The 15,835-nt window shown below is 44.3% G+C and overlaps 1 protein-coding gene across 16 annotated transcripts in view; it reads right to left on the bottom strand.

Annotated features, from left to right (window-relative positions):
* Nucleotides 1-15,835, bottom strand: part of nfixb (nuclear factor I/Xb) — a 146,015-nt gene that overhangs the window by 86,024 nt on the left and 44,156 nt on the right. For 14 of the 16 annotated variants that reach the window (XM_084927018.1, XM_084927016.1, XM_084927010.1 and 11 more), the window contains one exon: nt 8,501-9,032. In XM_084927018.1, the coding sequence (XP_084783144.1) occupies nt 8,501-9,032 (532 nt within the window). The other 2 variants (XM_084927023.1, XM_084927011.1) reach the window with 2 other exon arrangements.

Below are 15,835 nucleotides of genomic sequence, written 5' to 3'. Positions count from 1 at the left end.
GGTCAGTGGTATCCCAAACAATAAGAACATAAGGCCAAAGTCAGCAGCACACAGGGGTTAGAGCCGCTTTGTTTGCCTGCAGGCAAGTCTTTTATATCACAGGCTCCCCTGCTTTCACAATGAAATTATATCACAGCTGCCATCTCAAAAGGTACTTATAGCTTCTCAGAGGATAAAAAGCCCCCTGGACTGAACTAAGCCTAGCAAAATGTGTGAATAACATTAAGGGAAAAATCTGCTCTAAAATTACTGTGACATTTTTATATGTCTCACTTGGCCCATGTCCAGTGACAAGTGTTTAAAATAAAAATAGTAAATTATAACACCAAGAAAATCTAATATTCCTCAGTTTCCTCTTAGGAAAACAAATGAGTCATTTTGAATCTAAGACTCTGACTAACATTGCTGCTGCACGGGTTAGTGTCCCTGCTCAGCTGTATATATATATTTATATATGTGCTTATTAATTTACATGAGTGCTGGGGATGCCCTCTATAGAGTGAAAGTGATCTGAGTGGATTCCTCTGGCAGAGCACTGCGCTCTGGTTGCCCACACTGTAGGCTGAAGCGCCACAGAAACAGCCCAGCACTGCATGGCCACTCAACGTGCCAACCAGGCCAGTCGCTGACACTCCTTGGATATCACCCAGGAAAGGTACGCTGAGAGGAAAAAAAGAAGCTTTGTGGCCATGGCAACTCTATTCATCTACCTTTCTGGACAGCTATCCAATGGAAAGGTGCCGTAAGGCCGTTTGGAGCGCGACAGTTACGCTGGCTTTGTTAGGTATCCGAGATGTAAAATGTATGAAGCTCAAATATGATACCGGACATGTGTTTTCTTGATAATAAAAATCCAAACAAACAATTGAATTTGAATTACTCCTTTCCCACTAATCTTCTCCATATTTTATTGCTCACCAGGGAGCGCGAGAAGAAATTGTGTTGTTTTCCTATCTTTTATGAAATTTATGCATCGAAGCTGCCAATAAGAATTCAAATGAGTCTGAAATTATAGACGAGAGAGTGCTGAGCGCTGACAGTTGACGAGTATAATGAGAATGTTGCCATCCAAAAGTGATGTCTGTGAAACGGAGCTGGCCGTCTATATGAAAAGCAAACAGACGGAGAAAGTGAGCGAACACGTCAGGTGATTTTTGGAATTCTTCTTTTTTCCCCCTTAGAGCGGAGCCCCAGAGCGGGAAAAAGCTCTGCCCCGGAGAGTGTTTCCAGAGCTGGTGTGAAGGAGGGAGAGCTGAATGAAGAAGGATGTTGAATATAAGACTGAGTCACATGAAGGCAGGCTGCCGAGGAAAGTCACCCACACTATTTATACTGCTTTAGCCTTCCCATAGTTTTGCACATCTGCAAGCCACTTTGAAACCCCATCTATCTGAATGTCAGTGATACCCACTCTGTCCTCGCTGGGGGCCTTGCTAATTCTTTCCACCTTTAAATATAACCTTAACTCAGTTTCCTTTACCTTCAGCTAGACAGATAATTCTGGACTCGCATAAAAGACTTAACTGCAGTCATTATTAAAGTAGCTACAAGCAAGAGCGCTATAGTTATTATTAACGTCAAATCCTATTCTGAGAGCAGTAGAGTGCTTGGAAGTGATGTGAGAGAAGGGGGGAAGGAAACACAGCTTCCTTTATTCTCTCTAACGGCTTGTTCAAAGTGTAAATCCCTCTCTTCACTCCTTTGTCCCTCTTCTGAGCACTGCATTTGCTGTTCAGTTGCTCCGAGACGTGGCAAGCTTATTTATTTATCCGTTCCCCATTAATTAAAACATTTGTAGTGACAAACGCGGTAGTAGTCACATTAGCGCCTAGTTTACACCCACTTTCCCCCGACTCTGGACTGAGACAGGGGAAGACGCAGGCGCTAATGGAGAAGAGACGCACAGGTGCACTTGTACGCAACAGACGTAAAAAATAAATAAAAAGAAAATAACTTTAACATATGCTGCCGGGATTTCTGAACCCAGTGACAGCAACTTATTTAAATACAGACAGTTAATTAGACTGTAAGTCTGAAAAAATGGAAGTATGGAAAAAAGCCAGAAAGACTAAAGTAAATATAATGCTACAATAAAAGGAGTAGCTTACAGTCAGTAGCTCGTCCATACTGTGCTTAGCACTGGGAACGGCACCCCCCCTCCCGACTCGACCCCCATATATTCACTCTGTTATTTCAGGGAACAAAAGACGGGCTCTCGAGGCCATGGGTGGATCCACGAAAGGAAGAAAGGAGTCCTGCTCCTGGTCCTGGCTGAATAGGAGGCTTTCACACTTAGAGAGGCCTGTTTACTCTCCCTCAATAATGGCTCTAATTTTCTGATCATTATTGAGTAATTCCATCCACCCCCATACCCAGCGTTTAATGCTTTCTCTCATCGCTCACAGCAGCACGTTCTTGTCTCCATCCTTGGGCCCCGGGTCTGCATCCCGAAAGACGTACAACTGATTTCTTCAGTCAGCCCACGATCCTCACCTCCACTCTGCCTATGAAGATGTGTGCATACGCCAAAATACATTAAGAAGAAGAAAACAAGCAAACCAGGAAATATTCAGAATTGCTAATTTGCCAGTAACATTTTTTCTGGACTGATTCTCCGCTCTGATTGGAGAGGAGCTGTGCTTCATCCTCCATTTTGTTTTGGACCTGAATCCACAGAAGCACGCTGAGTAACAAAAAAAAGAGCTGTGGAAAATATTTTTCACAAAAATAAAAGAACACGTCTGGTAACACGATAGCCATTTTATTCAACGCGCCGACATCCCAGCAAAACAAGACCCGAACGTTCTTGACGTTCGTCTTTTCTGACAGCCTGCTGTGAGAAAGCATCCACGGGAGCGGCGGTGGCTGGGGCGTAAGGGGACATGCAGAGGGGAAGAAGTGTTAAGCGAAAACAAGGATACAGGGGGAAAATGTTAAAATGAGAGAGAAAAGAAAAGGATCAGAAGGAGAGAAGTTGGCAGGGACTGTGTGTCGGTTTGAAAAGCTGGCACCTCCTAAACAGAGCTGCAGCTTTGGGTGCCAAATGCTGCCAACCAGCCCCACTAGCCTGAATATGTGCCCTCCCTCTCTCTTTGTTTTCAGCATGGCATTTTCCATTATCTTTATTCTACGCTTTTCTTTTTACTTTATATCAGCGCTCAATATCATCCTAACAGCAACCACTGACATTTATTACCATTAAATGGGAGAATAAATGAAGCAGGGGTGAAAATATTTCTTAATCTCCACATTATTAGCGTTCATATGTGGGGATTTTGTTTGCGTATAATTGCTCATTTTTTACTTTTAAATGAAAGATGTGCGCACGGAGGAGACGGAGGATTCGCCGCTGTGTTCCGCTCCGGTTTTTTTCCGTGTGGAAAGAGCTATCCCAATTACAGGGCAAGTCTCCGTGCATGTGCTCTGCTCCGCTGGACCGAGGCAACAAGGCGCGAGGCGGACCGATCAGAATCTGGCTGCTGGGAAATGGCCCAGAAAAAGACGCTCGCTTCGCTCTTTTCCGTCCTTTCTACACATCACTTCTCCGCTCCTCCTGCTCTTTGCCCCTCGGCTCAGGCGTTAGCAGCCAGAGCTCCTGTGCGGGGATACCTATGTTTTTAGCGGATGGACAGACTTCAAGCCTGGCGCCTGCACAGAGAAAAGAGAAGATCGGTCATGCAAATGCAAAACAGTGGAACTGAAGAGACTAAAAATAATACACGGAGACGAAACATGGGGGGAGACGTCTAATTTGTGTTTGCTCTGTAGAGGAAAGCAAAGAAGCTGTTAAGTAAAAATAAAGCTCAATAAGCTGAATAGCCTATTTATTTTTATTGCTTTTGTTTACTCTACTCATTAATCCATATTATTAAGTCATTTAATTTCTTGAGAATTAAATAAATTTCTGCTCGTTAAATCCAAAAAAGTGAGCTAAGCTGCTAAACAGACACCATGGCTTTTATTTATTAACCTTAATTACACTAATAATTAAAAACCACTGTACAGTGAAATTAGGAAATAAAGCTACTCTTTGTTGCACTTTCTGCTACAAGGAATTTTTCTATTCCCGAAGCTAAGACCCGACCTTCATTTCAAATTGCACATAATTCAATCATACACTCAGTCTTTTGTGTATCTTTTCCAGGATTATTCACTAAACTGGATAATTACAGTGAATATGAAGCAGGTTGGCCTGCTCCCAAGCCCATAGAGCAGCACGGCGGTCGGACCTATAGAACGGGGAAAGATGTGAGGGAGAACGGTTAAAGGAGGTCAGAGGATCGAGCATTAGCGCAACCGCCTCGGAAGCCCGATTGCACCGGAGTAATCTGTTTACCAGCGATTCCTTACACTCCCCACACTCCCCTCTTCTTTTCACTTTTCCTCTGTGACACACGCACACATTAAAAAAAAAAAAAAGCTGGAAAAACAAGGGGTTCTGAAAATAGGCCCGGACGCCACGGCGCACATTAAAACGCGGCAGTGTCACTGACGCTGTCCTGTCATGTCAGAGGGGCTTGCCGATGCTCAAACTTTATTGGACGCATTATTTCAAATGACAACAAAGCGTAAGAAAGTTTCCGTTCAAAGCGTCGGAGCAGCAGTGTTTTTCACACCACATGAATGCGGCTCCCTCGGCGCCGACACTCTCTGTTCCTCCGTCGGCCCGGGTTACGGAGCCGTGCCAGAACGCTGGAGCGCATTTCTGCGCTCCATCCAGAAATCTCTGTTCTGCGCAACACGCAGATCCAAGAAACAGAAGACAGAGTATTTTTTTCCTCCTTTAACCATTGTACCTCCTCCTTTTCTTCTGCTTCTGCAAACACTCAGCAAACGGCAAACATGACACGACTGCTACTTCTGCTTTAATATTCCAGCGTATTGCCTCTATGGACCGAGCTTGTGTGTAATAAAACAAATCCCACTCTTTCCTGTTTGCTTTTTTTCTTTATTATGTAACTGCATCTGATAATTTTACCTCCTTTTTGAAGCTCAGGATATTGGGCGAAGCAGATAAGATGTGTTTGATGGATTTAGCATGACGTGGAGGCGTTAAGTCTCTCAGTCTGGCTGTCTGTCTCTTTGTTTGTCTCTATTAAAAGAGATTCTCTTGGTCATTTGTAATGTCGCGACGACGCACAAAGACACACTGATGGGTAAATGAATGTCTCAGATTCGTGTTTGCGCCATAGCAGCATGGAGATACGGCGTTGTCTGGCACACGTAGTTGGCTTTCGGACCTGCCCCAGGCACCTCTCTGGTCTGTCTGTCTCCAGCACAGAGACCAGATATGGAGGCTGCACTTGCAGAAACATCTTTTTATCATAACAGCACAAGTAATGAAAGCCGTATGAGGCTGATCGGGCTCCAAAAATGACTAATGCTGGAACCGTGCAGCCTCGTCAGACGGACAAATATGGAACACGTCGCTCGAAAAAACATGACCTGAGCCGGGCGTCTCTAGGTGGAGGACGGCCCGCAGCGCCCAACTGGCGAGCCAGACTTTCCTTTTCGACAGACATGTGATCAAAGATGAGATCAGACCCACCACCCCACCTCGTCCTCATCCCCGATTTCCCTTGCTTCCTCCACATCCCTGAGCCATTACTGCTGCCATCGAATGCAGCGCAATCAGTGAAAAGAAAATTAACCACTTTTGGGATCCGACTCTCGTTACTGCCTGACAATTAAGTCATGCTCTGCGCTTGTGTGCAGGCAGGTACTTGTCAAAAAGAAAATGATCAGGCTCGTTTTGTGATTAGCGGGACCTTGCTCTTGAAGCTGTGGTGCAGTAGTGCAGATCAGAGTCCATCAGCTTTGATCTGTCCCTGCCCCGCCTGCGAGGGCCGAAGTCTATAATTGGACAAAAGCAGACACATACTGTACTGTAGGGAAGCAGAAACAGAGGGGGGGTGGGGGTTAGTGAGCGTGCGTGTGACTGTGTATGTGTGTGTCAATCACGCCGCATGAAAGCAGATCCACCCCCCTGCCTTACAGCTGGCGACAGTGACATCAGTGGGGACGAGAGAGCCGAAACACGACGGCGGGGACGAGCTGGGTGAGACGGCTGCGGTCCAATCATCGGGCCTAGCAACTGGTAACTTCCGCAAGACACAGACACCCTGGGAAGGGGAGCTAAGAATAAAACTGTAACGCTGCCACCCCAAAGGTTAGAATGGAGCCACTGTCTGCCTGTCCTCTGGCTAACCCGCGCCAGCATGCTGGAACAACACAGCGACTTGCGCTTACAAAAGGTGGACGTTTTTTCATTTCAGTTACCGCACACATTCTCCCCATTCTTGACCAGTTGTTAGTGCAAGGTGGCTGCATGGAAAAAGCAGCGCTGCTTCTTTCACATGCAGTAGTAAACCAAATACAAGCCACTTGGCCTTAAAATAACGATTAGAAAGAAAAGAAATCCCATAAAGATTTATGGAAAAATACTCGCATGTGTACAAATAAGATGAAATACTAATGAAATGCACAAAGGCCAGAAAGAAGACGGGCGAGTGCATCGCATCGATGGGGGCGAGCGGCTGCTGGATTCTGGCACAGAGTTGTCAGGGAAAAAAAACTCTAAGGAGCACCAGGCTGCGCTGGGAGCTAATCTGAGCCGCGGTTTGCCATGCCACATTGTGGAACAGGAAGGGGCGCTCACGGAGGCCCCGCAAAACTCAAGCAGAGTTACACACTGGGCTGAAAGGAGCCTGGCATGGGGGATTCTGTCACAGAGGAACGCTGCACCTCCCTGCCAAGGAGAAGAATTAAGGCCCTGTAACTGTATGCCAGTCTGTGGTAAGAGAGCCCGAGATAATAGGAAATGGCTGAAGAAGAGGAGAGTGACTGTGTGTGTGTGTGTGTGTGTGTGTGTGTGTGTGTGTGTGTGTGTGTGTGTGTGTGTGTGTGTGTGTGTGTGTGTGAGAGAGAGAGAGAGATGATTTACACCTGCAAACACCTGACGGAAACAGACAGCTAGATCAAGTGATGACAACGAATAAAATATATAAAATACACCAAATTATATATGAATGTGGCTAAAACTGTAATCACAGCTAACAGTGGTAAAGCTGGGCTTCAACTATAAATACATTAGCCTAAATTATTCTATAAATCATCCAGCACATTTCAGGCATCTACAACAGCAGTGCTACTACTATTACTACTATATTCTAATAGAGACATTTTTAAACAGAAGTGTGTTTAAAAGGACAATTTAAATTCACTTGTGTCAGGAAAATTAAGCTTCAGGCACATCAACTTCTCACTGCAGTAATTAAATGGAATTTAATTGAACAGAATATAATTTTCTTTGTTTTTAAATGTTTTTGTTTTTTGCAAAAGTAGTTACAACATATTTAATAATTTTATATCCAGATCAGCATTTGTTGCTATTTATTTTCCAAAGTGGATTTGCATTACTAAAATTACCTGAGAAATGAAATTAGGTTGCAATAACTACAGCTGTGAAGTGTAACAAAATGAGACATCCAAATATTATATTTCACAGCGTTGATCGCTGCCCTCACACAAGTACACATGTGGCTTTGTATACATGTTACACCAAAATATTTTTACCGCCTCTATTTCAACTTCACCATCACAGCAGAAAACACGTGTGGATATAAACGCGAAACGTCTCACTGCTGTAAACACAAACGTGTGTGTGACTGTGTGTGTGATCAGTTCGCTCAGAAGAACAACGCAAGGCGCAGCTTGGGTGTTTGATCGAGAGCTCCTGAGCGAGTCTGTCCACTTGAGTGTGTGTGTGTGTGTGAGAGTGTGTGTGTGTGTGTGTGTGTGTGTGTGTGTGTGTGTGTGGCGTTAGGCTGAGGCGGCTGAGGCTGCAGACAGGCTGACTCTCTCTCTGCCTCCTAAACTACCTGGGACTGGGCCAGCTGTCACTGCGCTCTCCAGACCACCACACACACATACACACAAAAGAAACCCACAAATACACCACACTGCTACTGATACACAACAACCTCACAACACACATGGATTACAGACACATGACAAACTGCCTGTCGTGCGCGCACACGTGTGCACATGCGTGCACACACAGATAAACAGGTTTGCAGATGCTTTTGTTTACAGATGGCACTGAAAAACATGCACATTTGGATTTAGACAAATTTGCGCACAAATACTTGAACAAATGTACCAATGCAAACATATCTCTAGGTAAACACAGGTTTTAAGCCTGACTGTCGGATTCTCTGAATCTCTTTAAACCAGATAGAAACATTGAGAGGAAAACTTTTTTTAGGATTATACTCTGCAGACTATCCCTTTAAATATCAAGACGTGGTCTTTATCTCAGTGCTGACTGGGTTTATCAAAGCCTGGCACTAGATCAGCTTGGTACATAGTGGAGGGCAGGGTCTAATCTGTGACTTACATGCCAAAGAGTGTGTGACAAAACACATGACCTGTGTGTATGTGTGTGTATAACAACCACATAAACGGTGGGAAAAAGGGTTCTTCTACAGGTACCACATACCTGGTGTGTGGACGAAGTAGGCCAGGTAGAGATCCAGCTCCTTGACCGTCACCCCAATGTGGTGTGGCTGGACACACAGGCCGTGGTTGGAGCACTGGGGTGACTTGACCAGACGCTCGCCGTCCGTGCTCTCCAGGGGGCTGCCCTTAAACAGGATGACCATCACCAGGTCCAGCCTCCACACCTTGTCGGCCTGGCGGAGGCAGTCGATGCGGCGGATCTTGCCCTTCTGGTCGGGGTTGGACAGCACGCAGCAGGGGGGCTTCTTCCCCGTGATGGTGAGCACAAAGTCCTCGCGGAACTCAGGCCGGATGTCCTTGCGGAGCTTGGCCAGCAGGCGCGAGGCCCACTTCTGCTTGATCTCTGGCTTCTCCCCAAGCAGCTCATCCTTCACCGCGCGCTCCTCATCCTTGGTCATCCTCTTTTCGTGCTTCTTGAAGTACTTGCGTTTACGGGCCTGCAGGTTGAACCAGGTGTAGGAGAAGGCACGGACATGGGGGAGAAGGGCCTCAATGAAGGGATGAAATTCATCCTGATGAGAGAGAAAAAGATGCGGCATTAGGAGGCTGTAAAAAATTTTTTTTTTTTTAAATGCCTTTTCTTTTTTTTTTTAAGTTGTAAAATTTAAGGTTTTTTAAAACTTTTAATGAAAATGCCAAAAATGTTTAATAATACTAAACGTGTTGTTGGAATAATGAAAATTCTGATGATTATCAATTAATTTAAATTCAAATCAAAAAGCTATTCAAATAACTGCCATTAAAATGTTAAAATTATTTCTCATTTCCAACATTCAGACTCAAATAAAAATAAAGCATGCGGGAAAACCAGGAAAAAATCATCCTTACAATAGCATGCAAAGGTATAACACAAAGCATTTCAAAAATAAAACATTCAAGACAATAAAGAAAAGACGACAGTTCACGAATTCAGATGAAAAACTGAGCCAAGTTGCGCTCCTGCTTTTCCTGCTGTAAAAAGAGAAGTTATTCTGCTGTACCATAATACCTTCACTACATATCTCTGGGCAACAAAGCCCAGATCTCGCCACAGCGTTCCTGTGCCAGGGTTGCCACACACCGGTCGCTCACCACCGCCAAGCTTTGCCGCCACTAGACCACTGTTGAAATGTGCCGCTAAAAGATCAGCCATACCATTTCCTATCTGCGCTACCATGCAAAGGGAGCTCCAACCAGACTCACATTTCCACAACAAACTGAAAGCAGACAGAAATCACCACAGAAAACCACACTGCTAGAGGAAGACAGACGGCCTGGTAGTTACCATTTTGCACTCTCATCATAAATTTGGCACAGCGTTTAAAGTGAAAAAAAAATCTCCTGCACCAGTTTTTTTTCTCTCTTTCCTCCCGCGCTCCCCAATGTAAAGCAAGTGCTGGTTTTGGCAGGGTGTGGAGAATTAGCAGATGAAAAAAAGAAAAGAAAAAAAAACTTGGGGTGGGTGGGGAGGGTTATAATTTTTAAAAATTTGCAGAACACGCTGCTGAGCACAAACAGTGGGCTCAAGTTTAAAAACACACACCAAAAAAGATTTTAAGGGAGTCCTGCAGTAGGACGCTAGCCAGCAGTTCTTGAGACAAAAGCCAAAAATGACACAAAAAAAGGACGGACAAAAAGTTGGAGCAAAAAAAATAATAAACAGGTAAAAATGTAAATGTTAGAAAAAAATGATTAGAAAAAGACTTTAACAGCGAGAATAAATGTATTCGAAAAAAAAGAACAAAAATTCAACAGTCCTTTGTGAGTTCCAAATTTTTTTTAAAAATCTCAGAGGAAAAAAAAATCCTTGGCAAAATCTAATTGGTGGTGGTGTCTGTTCTGATCCCTGGGCCCGGCACAAGCGCGCGCATGCACACACACTCTCTCTCAAACACACACACACACAGATGGGGGGGCCAGGGAGAGCAGAGCACAGAATAGGGAGGAAAAAAAACAGAGAGCCGAATCAATGTTGGATGAGCGCATACGACCGCTGGCAAAGCCGAGTGCTGCTTCTTTTTTCCCCTTTTCTCTCCAACTCTCTCTCTTTCTCTTTCTCGCTCGCCGTCTCTCGTCCTCTCCGCGTTCTTTCCCTAACCATTGCTTGAGCCTTTGCCAACACGAGTAGGGCCCACCTATTTGGCAACAAGATGCCTGTAGCCCAGCCAATGCGTTAGCTTCAAGAGCTGAAAGGGAGGGAAAAGAGAAAGAGGAGAGAGGGTGGGAAGGGGGGAGGGAGGGAAGGAGAAGGGGGGGGGGGGGTAGTGGCAATGAGAGGGAGAGAGAGTGAGAGAGAAGAGGGGGTGGGGGGAGCAGGTGGGAGTGTAAGGGAGCGCGCAGCCATGTCCGACGCTGCACAATCTGCCAAATCGACAAGTTCCTCTCTGACACGGAGGCAAAGTTCAGGGGAGCAAGCCTTCTCCTGCACCAATCCACACAGCCCTCAGCCTGCCTCCATCTTTACTATGGCCGCCACTGCTTCGTCTCCCTCTCACCCCACCGCCCTCACCTCCTCTGTGTGTCTCTCTCCCGCTCCCTCTCTCTGCCCCTTTCTCTGCTCGCATAATGCCACCTTGGCAGAGGATGGCAAAGCGAGAGAGAGGACACACAGCTTCAGAATCCCTCCAGACCCCACCACCGGCAGCTGCTCATGGGTTTACCACAGCAAACAAAGAGGGAGAAACAAACCCGGGCAGCCACACTCCTCCTCTCGCTGCACACTCGCAAAATGAATGACGAGATGATTTAGAGGCACAGATACAGAAATTGTTACAGAATTTAAAGGGGTGGGTGGGGTGTGGGGGTGAAGGCAGGAGAGGAACCAGAATTTGCCTCAGCTGTTTTTGTTTGTTTTTTGTTTTTAAGCAGCACAGCTAGCATGAGGACGAAATCCCAGAGCCCGAATCGGCTCCGTACGTATCCCCGAACACCCCCCGCCCTGGGAGGTTTCTGTAGTTCGGTATTGGAGCGGAGATGACTGCCGTGTTGCCTCATCGTAAAGCATGTCATTCAGGGCTACATCTGCTTGGCAGGCAGCTTGAGTGAAGGTGGTGGTGCTGAATCACTGACCAGTGCAATAAACCTGAAACATAGCATCAGGAGACCTGCACCACAATCAGATGGAGTCAGCAAGGACGAAGAATGCCTGTAGAGTTGAAAATATCTGCTGATAAATTCATGGGAAATTATCTGGAAACGGCCACCTTGAAGCAAAACTGCCAAACACTTTCGGGTCTAAGCTTTGCAAAAAAAATGGGGTATTGATACATTTATCACAAATGATATTAAACTAACATTAGACAAGCTTTCGGCATCTAACAGACTAAATGGAAATAAATGGAAATAATCACTAGTTTCAGCTCTGAACGAGTGTCAGTCAGGGCTGCACCTGCTCAGCAGACAGACAGTGGGAAGGTGCAAGTGCTGCTGAATCACAGACCAAGAGCAGAGGATCAGGACTCCAGATCTCATGCAATAAAACTGAGAAAATGACGCCACATTCAGATGGAGTCAAAAAATGTAAAGAACAAGAACTAAAAAATGCCTGGGTTCATCTATTTAATATTAGGAACTGGATGGTTTCCTTTGTCATATATGACTGAAATGAGCAATTCTCAGTGTGTAAGGTTGGGAAGCACAAGCAGTATAAATTCAAGTATTTCTAATGGTCATTTTTTGACAGTTTCTGGCTTTAACAGACAAAATCAAACAGAAACAATTGATAGTTGCAGCTTTAAATGGGTGCCTTCAGCAATTATTTAAATTGATATATTCCTCTGTTACATGACAAACATTGAAGAAAAGACCACAGTTAGTCAACTTTAAGTTCTAACAAGTCTTTAAATGATGATTTCATGAGAAGAGGCCCGCAGACTGTCAAAGGTCATACAATCGCACCATTCTGTCAGGCTGAACATCCTCCACACAGCAATGCATTTCAGCTCCATCACCAGAGCCCGTAATGAAACACTGACGCTCACCCATCATCTGCTAACACAGCAAAGGACGGCACACCTCCACATTTATCTCCAATCAGCCAAAAGTTTGATATATTGCTGGATAACGTAACAAAAGAACCTCACCGTGGAGTATGACTGTGTTTGGCATCACTGTCAAGATATATTTGCATCCATCACCACCTGCACAAACTTAGTGTAGCAGGAGGAGATAACTGACACTTGAATGTATTTTCCAGTGTGTCTGCTTTTCAGTGGGAATTAAGGTTTTCTGGGTGACCTTGCCAAAATGCAAATAAACCACCATTCAAATGTCAGTGAAATTTGACTACAAGGAGTTTTAAGTCATTTTCTCTTCGCTATGCTGTTTGCCTTTCACTTGCTGAAGAAGTAGAAGAAAAAAAAACATATTTATTTTTCAGGAAGAAAACTGCAGATTTTTCTACAGTCCCAGATTTTGAAAGGGGGGGGGTCAACCCCGTGCTTTTACATTTGCATGTCTGCACTATCTGCTGCTCCACACTACGCCTATATTGTGTAATCTTCATGTTGCTGTGTTGGAAGAACCTATATGGTTATTTAGGTCTATCGAAGCGGCATAAACCCATCATGGAAAGTGTCTCAGGGTTAATCTTCTTACCCGGAAATTAAATTAGGGCCACATGCGCGTGGCCTTTAGCTTTAATTATTAGCCTATTATCAATTAGCAGTCGGAGGTGACGGGGTTTACTCAGTGATATTATTATTATTACTTTATTTATTAATTATTATTAATAATAATAATTAAAAAAAAAAAAATAGGAATACGAAATACATGCTCTGCTTCAAACGTACCAGTTTGCGTCGTTTCACCTCAACTAACCGTCCCCTTAAAAGACCCCGGAAAAAAACCGCTGCTGTGACCAAACAAATGCCTGTTAAAGGGACAAACTATCCCTCAGCGAGTTTCATAAACACGCCGATATCCACCCAGTAAAAGGCATGGCTTATTGTCTAACCACCGTTTTCTCTGGCTCAAAACCACCCAGGCCCCAATAATAAGAGCCAAAACAATTAAAGCTGCGCCATCACTTTCTTCTGCTACCACTTATTTTTTCTTCTTCTTCCACTTATTTTTTCTGCTTCTTCTTCTTCTCTGCCATAAAAGGGAACTTAAAATACAAATGTTTAAATAAATAAATAAAACAGTGCCGATATCGTTGACGGACCCTGGCAGGAAAAAACATGTAAATTAAAAAAAATAGAAAATCTGGAGACGGCCTGGCACATCCCCCGCAAGCTACACATTTGTGCTACACCGTTACTGAAACCCCGACGTCAATTAATACCGAGAGAGGAGACCCTGAAACACCCAGATATGTATTTCAAATGTAGCCTGTCAAGCAGATGCAGTGCCAGCATGGCTCTGAATGACCCGGGACGCGGTTCAGCATATGGAATTCAGTTCAGGTTTCGCGACATTAACGCATTTCCCCCCTTAAATCATTAAATTTGCTTTTTTCCCTCCCCCAGTTATCGTATATAAAAATAAACACTTGGCCCACTCAGAGTCGATAACCCCAAATTAAAGCAATTTGTATTTATAAATCAGAGATCACAGTTTCAATCGCAAAGGTTTCGGCTTTTTATTCAAACTGAAATAAAAAAAAAATTAAAAATAGTCAAATCGTCCACATAAAAGCCACAGCTGAATGCTGCCTATGACAAGACAAAAGAAATGATTTTTTAAGTCCTTTATTTTTCCAATTCTCTGCACGTCTGACAGAGACTGAGAGGAGTTGGCTGCCAACTTCAGATTAACTCTTTCAGCAAGGACAGAAAAGGCTCTTAACTGTGAAAAACATCCCAGAGTTGGATTCATTAGTGCTCCTTTGCATTTTAAGCTCCGTTTGAATAAACAATGGAGGAGTCCATCATTTTAAGATAATTGATATCTTATTATATTTTTTTCATTCATTAATAATTAAAACATTATTGACAAAAACATACTACATATAATATCACTATTCTATTTAATTTAGTCGAATCTAATCTAAAACTAAATTAGTTTTGCTTTTTTTGCTTTTTGGCATTTTTCAGTCACCGTCAGCACCTCAATACATAATTTCTGAGTATTTGTGTCTTTGTATGTGGTTGCCATAAAAAAGGATAAATCAAGACTCAATCAACTGAGAAGCTGAAGGCCGTCTCGCGTATTCACAATTCTTTTTTTCCTGTCCTTAAACAAAAACAGGTTGAATGCATGCAATTAAAAGTAACACAACGATTAGAAGTGTCAGTTTGCGATTTTAGCCATCCAACTTTTCCAAGAAATGATGGCGGTGAAAGTGAGCTTTTGCTCTAAAGTCCAGATCCTACAGCCAAATAATCAAAACTCTGGCACAATGAAATGCTTTTCTTTTTTTCTTTTCTTTTGCATTTTTTTTTTGTTATGATAAATCCCTGGCTTGAATTTTGTTTAACAAACAAAAGTGTTTGCCATGCCCAGAATACGAGAATGACTTGACTACATCAGGTAACTTTCACATAAGACCCACAAAACCCATGATAGTAAAACTCTTTCTGAACCCCGCAGCAGGTCCTCCCATCATGTGGCACCTGACCTCGCGGAGGCCTCACTGCATCTCATTAGGCCAATTAAGCCAGTAGTGTGCACAACCCGAGGGCCTTCCAGCTGCCTGGCCCCTTCATTAAGGGGAAGCTCTGGGCTGGTGGGGCTCGGCTGTATCCTCTCCTGACCACCTGAGTGTCCCTGACCCGGACGAAGCCTGACACCGGTTCCCCCACTGACCCCTGGCTGACAGAGAGCCAGGGTGTGAGGAAGGTGTTGGAGGAGAAAAGGGTTAGGAGGGACGCAGAGGAGATTCAGTCATTTATTTTAGAGTGCAAAAATGTTAGAGGCCTGTGAGAGTGAGGATGAGGCAGTCAGGTGTACATTTCGAGAAGGAGGAAAGCACTTGGAGTATTCTAGCTGCATTTTAAAATTTCACAGATTGGTGCTAAAGTGTGAAGAAACTGTTTCCCCTGATGCCACAAAGTATGCCATCCTTTGGTTGATGTTCTATACTGTAATGAATCGGCCCACTGCATGACCCTCTGCTGTTATCATCCACGGTAATCATTCCTGGCTCAGGGTAACATTAAAAAAAGGGGGGGAGAGGGGTATCTCGGAGCACCCTTTACTCTGTTTCTTTAGCAAGCGAGTGATGCGTAGAGATCCATGGAGCTCACGCCGTGCATTGGTTGCACTTATCTGAGTTTACAAACCAGCACGTTACTATGTGTGAAAAATCTGCAAGCAATTTGTGGTGGCTGCGTGCTAACGTGCCCGGGGTGGGGCGGGCTGAGGTGGAAGAGGGGCTGAAGAGAAGAAGAGGCAC

Source organism: Perissodus microlepis, chromosome 4, assembly GCF_051167445.1.
Source record: "Perissodus microlepis isolate ML-2025 ecotype Zambia chromosome 4, ASM5116744v1, whole genome shotgun sequence".
NCBI classification, from domain to species: Eukaryota; Metazoa; Chordata; class Actinopteri; order Cichliformes; family Cichlidae; genus Perissodus; species Perissodus microlepis.
The sequence above is the reverse complement of the archived record's forward strand: the minus strand, read 5'-3'. Positions and strand labels throughout refer to the sequence as shown.